We start from the raw sequence: 12,215 nt of genomic DNA on the forward strand, positions 1-12,215 counted from the left end.
TATGCATAATTAATAATAGCTTTAATTATTTTCAGCACTTAAAACTATAGTTTTTAAATTTCTCTTTAGACTAAATATACATAATTAATAATAACCTTAATTATTTTCAGTACTTTAAACTATATTTTTTAAATAACTTAAATTCTGATTATTCAAGATTTCAACATTTTTTTCTCTTAAGGGAGAGTAATTATGAAAGTGATTATTGTAAATGTACAATATTAATAGTAGGTTTTAAGTAAATAAAACTCAATTAGACATAAATAAAAGTAAAGATATATATGTGGGTTAAAAAAAAAGCATTTCTGATAACAGCATAATCACATTTATTTCTGTTAAATTTCAGAAACATTGAAAATTGCCCCTCTCATGATAAATTAGGAAGGTAACATAATCAGTATTTTACCTGAACTCAAGTATAAATTTATTCGCGTTTCACAGTAAAAAAATATAACCATAAACTTTTATATCTCCAAGATATGCAAAAAGTAGTTAATAAATGTGATAAAAAATATTTTATATAAAAATATACCTAATGTTTGAAAGTATAAATAGCAAGCAGAAGGAAGGTAACAGAACTAAAATTTCCAATTAGTAAAAAAAAAAAAAAAAAAAAAAAAAATTATGTTTTTTAAATAGTAAGCAATTAAAAGTGCAATAATTATGGATTGCAGTATTTACTAGTAATACTGATGTTTCTTAACATATGTAAACTCGATCATATGCAAATGTATTTACTTACTTTTAGTTTCTACATTTTAGAATAAGTAGATTACAATGATTATTTCATGCACTTTTTATAATCAATAACTTTCTTTTTGTTACTGTACAGAAATAATTGAAATAATATAGTATATGATAGTAAGCTAAGTACGTTAAAGTAAGCTCTTCGTTAAATAGCACATGATGAAACTTTTTGTTTCAAAGATGCCTGTTAATGATGCTTTTCATTTTTCAGTTTCTGAACTGCAGTTTGTTGAGATTCACCTTCAAAATTGAAATATTTATGGTCTTAATGAGTCAAATAGTGTTTCTTTGCATTTCTTTGAATTGTTATTTTGACTTCATTTAGCGTCATTTTTTGGTGCGGAAATCACCGCTAAAATAACAAATCAAAGAATTGCATAAACTCTGTGTCCATGTATCACCAAAAATCGCCAAGTGGGCACCGTCAAATACAGTTTTACCGAAAATAAAACATACTTAAATTTTATAAAAAATAAAACCTAATTTCCATCATTTATTTATTGAGATAATCTAATAAACATACATAATGGCAATATTTAAAAAAACACGAATTACACAGTGTTGGAAGAATAGATACCAAACGAAAAGTAATAAAACTACAATTTGCAATCAATAAAAATATTTAGTGTTTTTTAATATTACACAATTAAATATCACATAATTATAGATTACAATATTTCATAGAAATGCTAATGTTTCCTTAACACTAGTTTTTCGATCATGCATTTCATACACTATTTAAAATCATTAAACTTTTGTGCGTACTATACAAAAAACAATACACTATAGAATGTTCATTATTATTTAGCTATTACATATATCTAATTCCTCTTCAGCAGTAATATTAAGTACTGGTACCAGTCCAATAATTTCTTTGTATTTTGAAAATAATGAACATACCATAACAGCTTGAACTGCCATTGCTTCTGCATTGATTGCATTTTCAGCAAAACCAGAAAGTGCCTTACCGTTGTATGTTATTTTTGGTTTTATATGAAATAATTCTGAGACCCAACCTTTCAATATGAAACAATAATTGATTTATATGAATGATATGCGATACAGAACTTAGAACATTATAACTGAAGCACGGAGCTAATAAGGGTATCCAAATATTGCACCCCTGGAACCACAAAGATTGCAGAACACTACCGAAACACATAAAACACCAAAACACAACACTATTTCACAAATACTATATTCACGATTAGCATTGTAGTATTTCTTGTAGAGCAGATATTCACAAACAAAATAAGCACAAATTCAGCATTCGCACAATGATTTCTCCTCAATTGCAAACTCTCGGACCAGTTTGCAACATCGTGTGCTACTTGGATACGTGGTCTGCCTCTTTTTTCCAAATACAGTCAAAAGTCGTTAATCCGGACTCGTCGGGACTTTGGCGATTCCAGATTATAGATCATCAGTTTAAATCTGGTAAGACGGCATGCAGAAATTACAAAATTAAAAATATGAAACCATAATTTATGAAATAAAGAACAATTATGATCTAAAGGGTATCAAAATTTACAAAAAGAAAAAGCTTAATATTTATTTGTTTACTTTATTAAACATTTTTTTCAATGTAAGTTGTTTAAGTTGCTTCGTTTCATATGATAATACTTTCTCTTTAATTCTATTAAACAGACATAGTTTCTTGTTCAGTTACAAAGTTCCGCTGTTCAAGTCCTATAATGGCTGTGTCGAGAATACCGACTAATTTGTCAATCGAAATTTTTTCGTTTTCAATAACCTCTGTGTCACTTTCTTCACTATCAGAAGCGAATTATAATGACGAGGAACTTGATTTAAATCATATCAAAGACGGAGTACATCGAGATGAAATACTACATTTAGTAAGGAATTATAAGCCAAATAAAATAAAAACATCTGCCCTGAATATAAGGATAGTGCTGACAGATAAACTTCCAATTCATTGCGCATCACGGTCATAATTGATCTTTTTTTCATAAATTACGGTTTCATATTTTTAATTTTATAATTTCTGCATGCCATCTTACCAGATTTAAACTGATGATCTATAATCCGGAAAAATCAATAATCCGGAATCGCCGAAGTCCCAACGAGTCTGGATTAACGACTTTTGACTGTAGTAATAAAACATCTCCTAAGTGTAAGAATAAACCCAAGTTGAGTAAAGGTAAAAATAATTCCCATGCTCAGTCCCATTTTATAGCTCAAGCTAATGTTAACAATTTGGAGGAAAATGATGATAGTTGGATTTTTGATACTGTTGCATCTCATCATTTTTGTAAAAATCGTGAATTGTTCGATACTTTTTCTCCTGTGAAAAGTGAGAATATGCTAGTAGCTATTGATGGGGTAACTTTTCCAATTCATGGGAAGGTTACTGTTAAAATGAAATTTGGGGATATAGTTATTTTGCTTAAGAATGTTTTATACTCACCTGAATTGAGACGAAATTTAATATCTGGACCTAGGGTGGATATCAACAGAGCGAGATTTTATGGTAAAAATGGGCAAATTAAAGTTACTGATAATGAAAATGAAACCTTTTACAAAGCTAAGTTGATAGGAAGTAACTATCATGTATTCCCAAAAATAGTGAAAAAGGGGGGCAAATCTGTAAAATTTGAGGCATCCACAGTTCAGCATAACAATAGTGAATTATGGCATGGTCGATTTGGTCATATAAATTATGATGCTATTGTCAGGACTAGTAAGAGACATTCAGTTCGAAGTCTGTGTTAAAGCACTCACCTAATTTGTTTTGTGAACATTGCCAAATCAATAAGCAAAGACGAATCTCCTATAGACCCTTAGAAGGTATTCAAGTAAAGAGGCCGCTTGAAAGGGTCTTTCAGGGTTGCCACTCAAACAGGAGAATGAAATTCCCTGACTTTTCCAGGTTTTCCAGGTATGTTTCGAGAAAATTCCAGTCTATCTGCATAATGTACATTGGCTGTGCTAAGAGGTAAATTAATTATGGTATTACTTGTACTGTGTAGCAAATTTACTTAATTATTCAATAAAGCCCAGAGGACATTCATTCTTAATTATTCTTGGTACACTTTGCTTGATAATTTTGTTTACTTTTCCATTTAAGAAACTTATTAAAATTTAAGATATATACATTGGATCACAATTGTACATTTTATTTAATTATTACTCATGATCATCACCAGTTCAACATGAGGCTAATCCGGTTCTTATAAATCACAACACAATGCTAAAAGTTAGGTTAGATTTTAAGTAAATTTAATTTGTGTGAGGTGTCTTCTTAAAAGGCACCTTAACGCTTGAAAACACAAATATAATTATAATAGGAGTTGTTTTCTCCACTGAAGATTGAGATTAGAATCTCCCCAATCTGGAATAAAATAAGGCTTTTTTTGCAGACATTCTGCAGCTGAATGAAAGAAAGAAATCTATTTAATGCTATTTTTTTACTAAATTGAGGTATTTTATATTTATTTCGCAGCATACATAAGGAAAAAACATGTGCATTAAATTTCGTGATGTCATCATACTGCTAGAATTAATTTCAGGATTATGCCAGAGAAAATTTCCTGAAATTTGGAAATATTATTTACTAATGATAAATAAATTTAGAGGAAAGAAGCAACATTAAATGATATGAATAACATAAAAATAAAGATAATTACTTAAAAATTGAATTAGAATAATCAACGACATTTTAGCGAATATAGTTATATTACATGGTTAGCCTAGATGACTGATTACTATTTTTGGTACTTTTCCGTTTGGCCGGCGCAAATCTCGCCAAGCAGACTTTATTGGCGACTACATACAGTATACACATAAAAAATATTTAAAGAAATGTTAGTTCTAAGAATTCTTTTTTTGAAGGCATAAACATTTTAATATCGCTTAAAATTTTATAAAAAGCGAATAAATAAAGACAGTAAATTTGTAAAAAGACATTAATTTAAGAATTTACTATGCTTTCATGGTTCAACATCTTGATTCGCCGGTTCATCTCACGTGACCCCAAGCGATCTCATCTCACATAAACTACTCTACAAAAATCTAATGCTAGTAATTATCTACATTAATTTCAAGTTAAATCTTAATTTGGAACACAAGTTTAAATGCAAGAAATATTTCAATTCGTACGAATAGCTTACTCAGAAATTATGTAAAGCTGCAGTGCTTTACTTCGCTAATGCATTCTCATTAGAATTGATGAATTTAACCCTTGACTTACATTTTCTATATTTTCAGCTTCGGGTAAGTGCTGTGATTGCATCCTGATTGACTTAATTACTGAAAATGGCCTTAGACATAAAACTGAACTATCTGATAAAAATTCTATGTAATTATATGCCACTATTCAAAGAAACAATCAATCTGATAAGAAAAAGCTGCGACTTGTTTTGAAAATGAGGTGTAAAAGGTTACCAGCGAGAATATTCCGTTTGGCATCGGTTGTACCATTATTGGCGACTTTATCGCTTGCGCCAGCAAAACGGAAAAGTACCCTATTTTTTTATTTTACTGCAAAATGACAAGGTATTTATTAAAAAAAAAAAAAGATTTTGCGGTAAAATCCTAGTATACGGTACGACCTTCGCACGATTTTGAAAATTATCGCCAAGAACAAAATGACTCGTTTACTGCTCATCATCATGTCGCCAAATCCCGCTGTACCATACATGGAGATTATTCTAACCAAAGAACGTCTATGTAAAGAAGAAAAGGTTCCATACACGTAAATGCTATTACGCGGCTAGAAAGTGGAGGGAAAATTTGCCAAGGGATTTGGCGACGGAACCTGGCGGCCAGAATTTCCTTCTCCGCGACGTGTACAGGAAATTGAGAAACACGTGTTAAGAAGAAACATTCTTAGACAAAAAAGAAAACTACGAAAATCCGTTTTTAAATTATTGCGAAAAATCCAAGAAGAAACATTTTATCAAAGAACGTTTTTTCTTGGATTTTACGCAATAATTTTAAACACGGATTTTTGGTAGTTTTTTTATCCCCTCAAAATAACTAATCCATGAATTAATTTACTTGCGCCAAAAAATATTTTCTTTTCCTTTAAAGTGAAACCTATAGTGTTTCTTTGCATTAGGTTTTTTTCAGAGCGGCCAAAACTGTATTGCACAATAAACACACTATTTTATCTTTCACAGAAGTACAGAAGTAATAAATAATTTTCTTCATTTAAATTTCTTCTTTTACAATTCAACATAATGGAGAAAAAACAAATATCAAATAACATCTTTAAAAAAGCGTATACTTACTCAAAATACAGAAACTAGATTTCCATAATGGGAAATAGCAATATCAGCCAAGATTGTTACAAGCACGCACAGGTAACTACAAATCACCAACTCCACAACATACAGGGAAATGTTGAGGTGTGTAGGGTAGAGGGAGAAAAAAGTAGGTACTATCCAGGATTAAATACCCACAATCTGTCTCTAGAACAGCCACCCTCATGGTGCCTGGCAGTTGCTATAGAAACAGGATCAGTGTATTTAGAGTAAGGGTGAGCCATAGCCAAAAATGAAGAAACAGAAGAAACAGGGTTAGTGTATTTAGAGTAAGGGTGAGCCATGGCCAAAATAGAAGAATTTCTGTTCTTGGACGTTGGTAAACTGAAAAGTGTATCGGAATAGCAATAATTTCAGACTGTGAAAGACAGCTAGAACTGCAAACTGCAGCATTCTAATTCATATTATGCTTAATAGAGGGAAGCATGTTATTTTATTCTATTAATTTTCAAATCGTTGTAATCTTTATAATTAAATATTAATTAATACAAGAGTTATAGGCTGTACAGGAAACTCATGGAGACCGTATATTTCTCACCTCTGCCTTAGAGGGTATTAATGTGTTAATGGATAAAATTCTAAAATTCACAAATAAAGAGCAAAAATAGAATATGAAATAGATAAATGGGCTAAAAGGAATATTGAAACTTGTCAAACATTTCCCACCTAATATAAAGAAAAAAATAGTTGTACTGAATTACTGCGAAAACTAGCGAATTCTTCTCCGTTCACATACAACCTGTTTTGTGAACCAAAAGTAACTGACCCTTTTTTATAACACACCTATTAAAAATAATTTTAAATTAAGTCAGAAATGTAAAAAATGCTTTTACCTGTTAACTCGTTTACTTTCTTCAGAATACCTTGTATATCATCTTCAACTTGCTTTATAGCTTTACTATATTGACCAACACCCTAATTATTAATGAAAAAACTCATCAAACAATATAAAAGATTATATATTAAAATTATGTACAATACTCTTCTGATATGAAAAGAAATTCACAATATTTAAAGTACATACATATGTCTTCAAAAGTGCTATATCCCCTTCGTCCAAAGCTGGAAAAAAAAAGGTTATGTATACAAAAGCTGCAAAAATCAAAATAATTAAGAGGCTATATTCAATATGTTTTCTTTACATAATCACAAAAAAGTCTAAACAGAACTTAAGATAATTTTATGGGGAAAGCACAAAATCAGCCACTGCTTTGTGCATTTCTCAAAATCGCCAACTTGAAAATAACAAGTCAAAGAATTGAACAAACTCGGTATCCATGTACACAACATCCTATTTACACTTAAAAAAAAAAAAAAAAATCCAGAATCGCACACTCTCTCGACTTTGTCCATGTACACATCGATATGCACCATATAAGTGGGCGATTCTCCATCAACTTGAAAATAACAAGTCAAAGAATTGCACAAACTCGGTATCCATGTACACATTGTGCACTCCCTTGACTTTATCCATGTGCAAATCGATACGCCTTATATAAGTAGGCGATTCTGCACTTTACCCAATTTTATATGCAAAGCAAACATAAATCAAATATAAACTTAAAATCGTACAGAAAACATATAAAAAATCATTGCAGCCAGAAGATAAAAAATGATAGAGACTTACAGTGACATAATCTTTTGTATCGTAAACAGACAATTAAAAATTCGTCTAACTAGTCGGATAGTCCTGAATAAAAATAAATTAATGAACTGGCATTTAAACCTTCTAGCACACATTTTATAACGTTTATATTTTCTTATAAAAATTAATGCAGGGAAAAAAGTCTAGATAAAAATGCTTTATTTTTTACGTCATTGCAGTCAGATGATCAAAAATGATACAGACTTACAGTGACATAATCTTTTATATCATAAACAGGCAATTAAAACTTCCTTTAGCTAGTCAGAATGCCTTGAATAAAAATAAATTAATGAACTGGCATTTAAATTTTCTAGCACACATTTTATAATGTATATATTTTCTTATAAAAATTAATGTAGGGAAAAATGTCTAGATAAAAACGCTTTATTTTTTTACGAACATGAGTTCAATATTAATAGCAAGCATAATAAGAGCCTTAACAAACTGAATTTGACAAAAACTGTTTTGGTGAAGAAAATAGAATGTTTCACCGAAATAAAAGTAACAATTTAATACAAGTACCTTTCACATCATCCACTTTTTCATCTTTTTCGTCACCTTTGGTTTTTCGCATATCATCTCCCAAATAATCAGGCATTTTAAAAAAACTGTGTAAGTATTAAAACAAAATTTACTTAGTCAGAATTGCAGGTACGGTTACAGACAGTTTCTGACATGACAAGCGCACATTACAGACATTACAGAAAGTTCTTAAAAAATAAAAACGCTAAGAAAACATTATTCTAATGAAAATAAATACATTTTTACACCTGATTTTGAGACATTACTGTTTTTAATTAGATGTTTAATAATTACTATCGTTATATGTGCTTTATATTTTTCTTTAGTACTTGAGCATTTTTTTCCATATTAAAAAGCTATCTTATTTAAATTTGGCAACAACGAATTACTTATGAAAAGTTGGAAAACCGTATGAGATGTGAATGTTACTGACGAGCGAGCGAGGAAAACTTGAGCCAAGTGTTGAGATTTGTTTTATAGTGTTTCAAGACAAATGACTCTTGATTGGAATGTGAGTATAACGATATTATTTTCTCTTTATATGTGTAAAATCGTGTCTCATAAATAAACCATTAAAGGCAATTTTGAATTTGTAACTAAAGTGTAATATAAAATATTCGGTATTCTTCTGTCATCGTGACCGGATTTCAGAAATGTATGAATGAATGGATGGAAGTTCATGCTTGCATGTATATATGTATGAATGTGTTCACGTGTGCCTGTATATGTACATAACCCATTCCCGTACAGACATATGTATGTGTGTGTGCATACATACACGTGTATACCTTCATTGAAAAAATGTTCACTGCAAACATCAGATCAGTAGAGATTCTGATGCAGCTGATTAACCCTTCAGCACACGCGCATCACTGCGCTACGTTAGTACACGCGCGAGACAAATTTTACCCCAGTGTTTGTTTTTCGGAGTTCACCCCCCCAACGTATAAATAAATGCATTTTCTTTGTTTTCAATGAATGTATAAATCACTAATAGCTTTGTGGGGTGTACTCCAACTGCACTAATGGAAATACCCCCTCCCCCCGGGTCGAGCTATAGTCCAACTGCGCCAATCAAAATTTCTTCCCCCCTGCTGCCTACAGGGTTACAATTTAACTTTTCGTGCCAATTGTAGCCAAGAGGAAAATAAAAATAAATAAATAGAATTACATATCACAAGAACAAGTAAAAAATATCTAACAAGCAGGCTAATTACTTGAATAACAGTAATAAATGCGAGAGGTAACAAAGAAAATAAAAGATATAGGTAAACGTACATATTAGCATTACAGACATCGAAACTACTCTGATATGCGCCCTCAAGTCGCCAAATTTCTCGCCAAATATTTTTGGCGAGAAACTTCACGCTGCCATATTACTATCTAAATATTTTGTTTACATTTTGAACTTTTAGCCTAAAATGTCTCCAAAAACGCGGTTTTCGCACATGCAAAAACTACGTTTTGAACACACAATTTAGCTAAAAATCCGAAACAAAAAATTTAGATAGCAAAAATGTAAAGTTTCTCACCAAAAATATTTGACAAGAATTCATGTACACAGCGACATGTTTTAACTTAAAAAAACATCTACGAATTGCACAATGTAGGCAACCCTCTATTTTTTTTTTTCCCGCCGCCATTTTGTCTTCACGAAGTAAAGACGTGTTTCTTTTCTTTTTATCTACTGAACACTTCTTCCAACAATCTAATAGCCAAATTACACTTATGCTAGAAATTTTATCTAGCAAAACTGCTTAATCATGACAAATATTCACTGCAAAATTGGGAAAAAGTGCACAATACCATACTCCTTATGCATTTTTCAAAATAACACATACACATAAACATAAACCATGTACACGCCGACTTATTTTTACTTAAAAAAACATCCCAGAATTACACAAAAATGGCATTGCGCACACTCTTCACTATATCCATGTACACTGCTTTTTTCTCATAAATTAGAAAAATTTCACGAAAATACATGACAATTTTCTGAATCTTTAAACCCGGTAAAAAGAACATATATGAAATTACCTGATCGTGAAAAAGTTTATACCCTTTCCAAATATGAACATTTCCACATATAAAATAAATAAAATATCCAAAAACTTTTACCTCTAAATCATCTATTATATTATACACGTCACCAACGAATTCATACCGCAAGCATTACAAATACTTAGTGTCAAATATTTAAATTATTTCCATGCACGTTTACTTCAACTTAAATGTATACCAAATTCCTACAAACACAAAATTCACAAAATAACTATCATTTAATTAAAATATCACTAAACCATGTACACGTCGACTTATTTTTACTTTAAAAAACATCCCAGAATTGCAAAAAAAATGGCATTGCGCACACTCTTCACTATATCCATGTACACTGCTTTTTTCTCATAAATTAGAAAAATTTCACGAAAATGCGTAACAATTTTCTGAATCTTTAAACCCGGTAAAAAGAACATATATGAAATTACTTGATCGCGAAAAAGTACATACGTTTTCCAAATATGAACATTTCCCCGTATAAAAATTACAAATGGTTACAAATACTTAGTGTCAAATATTTAAATTATTTCCATGCACGTTTACGCAAATTACTTTACTTCCACCTTACATTTAGAACAATGCATAAAAATAATATCCTCAAATAATTAAAAATACTAACTTACCTATTCTTCAGAATCTTGATTACGTGTCCGATAAACTTTTCTTATTTCTGTTTCAGGATCTTTAAAATCATACTTATAGTTCACACCAAGGTACCAGGTAAAATAAATAACTTAATAAAACATCTTTACTTCTATCTCGCACAACCTTAAAGAAACATTCATTACTACGCCTTTCAATCCCACTAAATACCCATTTCGAATTCACTTTAGTTAGGGCCATGGGATCCAAAAATTAACGAACACTGTTTCACACAACACAGAATAAAGGCAAATACAAAATTTCCAGATTTTTTCCCGATTTCCCCCCTTTTCCGATTAAAGAACCGTACTTCGTCCATTAATATCACATGACATATCACATGATCTCTCATTTCCCTCACACAAAATAATGCGTAATTGGAACTGAGTACTGCTCACATTATTACCAAAGTCCCAGGTAGTAACCTTTATCGCCTCCAAAATGTCGCCAAACTACCAGTTACCATATTGTAAAGATCAGCCGCTTATTTTTTTAACCAAAAACTAAAAATTAGGATGCAAAAGTTTGTGTAATATACTTGGAAATATCTGAACATATAATTAGTTAGAAACATACAATTAAATTAATAACAAGCTAATTAACAGTAACATTAAGCTTAATTTTATTCAATCTAAAACAAGCAATCGATCAGGAGCTCCGCATAACTGAAGTTTTAATGCTATTTTACGTAGATTTGCGTATAAAATAGAAGTTGCACTTGTGAAACAAGTGAATAATGTACTGATAGCCAACAGGAATTAAAATACAGTGGTTAAAAATATAACAACTTGTCAGAAGGTATGCAAAGTTGCCATGGCTAGAGAAATTGAATGATTATAGAAAACTTATAAAGTTAAGCGCTGCAGTGTGAAAAGAAAATTCTGGAATAAACATGTTAAGAAAATTAGATGGAGAAATAATCCTTAATTTATTGATATCCATATAAACTCTATGCTTTTGGAAAAATGTTACATATAATTTGCACCAAGGTATCAATCACCGAAACTGAGTTAATTTCTTTCCTTATTTTTTCTTAGAGGGATTTGTAAAAAGATATGCTTAGGTAAAGGTAAAACTTTTTGCAATACTTTTAAAGAATAAATTAAAAAAGTATTTTTACTTCATGAACTGAAATTTTTACGCTACATTTTTATACAGTAAATAAGTACAAAAAAAAGAAAGAGCTGAGGGATCACTGGGACTAGAAACTTGGGTCGAACTACCAATGTTTAGTGACTTTTCCACAAGACCTTTTGAAATTAGGCTGAACAATATATTAAAGAAAATAGAAGATACAGCACACGTAAGAACAA

The 12,215-nt window shown here is 30.6% G+C and overlaps 2 protein-coding genes across 3 annotated transcripts in view; one reads left to right on the plus strand and one right to left on the minus strand.

The window, feature by feature from the left end:
- The window catches only part of Rpt1 (26S proteasome regulatory subunit Rpt1), a 59,715-nt gene extending 51,383 nt beyond the window's left edge, over positions 1 to 8,332 (minus strand). The window contains exons 1-3 of the mRNA XM_035376946.2: positions 8,200 to 8,332; positions 7,057 to 7,094; positions 6,866 to 6,947 (exon numbers count right to left, since the gene is read on the minus strand). Of these exons, the coding sequence (XP_035232837.1) occupies positions 6,866 to 6,947; positions 7,057 to 7,094; positions 8,200 to 8,275 (196 nt within the window). The 5' untranslated portion in view covers positions 8,276 to 8,332. The remainder of the gene's footprint in view (positions 1 to 6,865; positions 6,948 to 7,056; positions 7,095 to 8,199) is intronic.
- A 222-nt stretch (positions 8,333 to 8,554) lies between these two features.
- The window catches only part of LOC118203191 (putative rRNA-processing protein EBP2 homolog), a 69,556-nt gene continuing 65,895 nt past the window's right edge, over positions 8,555 to 12,215 (plus strand). The window contains exon 1 of one of the 2 annotated variants that reach the window (XM_085819869.1): positions 8,555 to 8,710. In XM_085819869.1, the coding sequence (XP_085675995.1) occupies positions 8,693 to 8,710 (18 nt within the window). In that variant the 5' untranslated portion in view covers positions 8,555 to 8,692. The remainder of the gene's footprint in view (positions 8,711 to 12,215) is intronic. The other variant, XM_085819868.1, reaches the window with a different exon arrangement.

Source organism: Stegodyphus dumicola, chromosome 7 (genome assembly GCF_044657685.1).
Source record: "Stegodyphus dumicola isolate Sdum_Otavi_A_Nest chromosome 7, ASM4465768v1".
Classification (NCBI taxonomy): Eukaryota; Metazoa; Arthropoda; class Arachnida; order Araneae; family Eresidae; genus Stegodyphus; species Stegodyphus dumicola.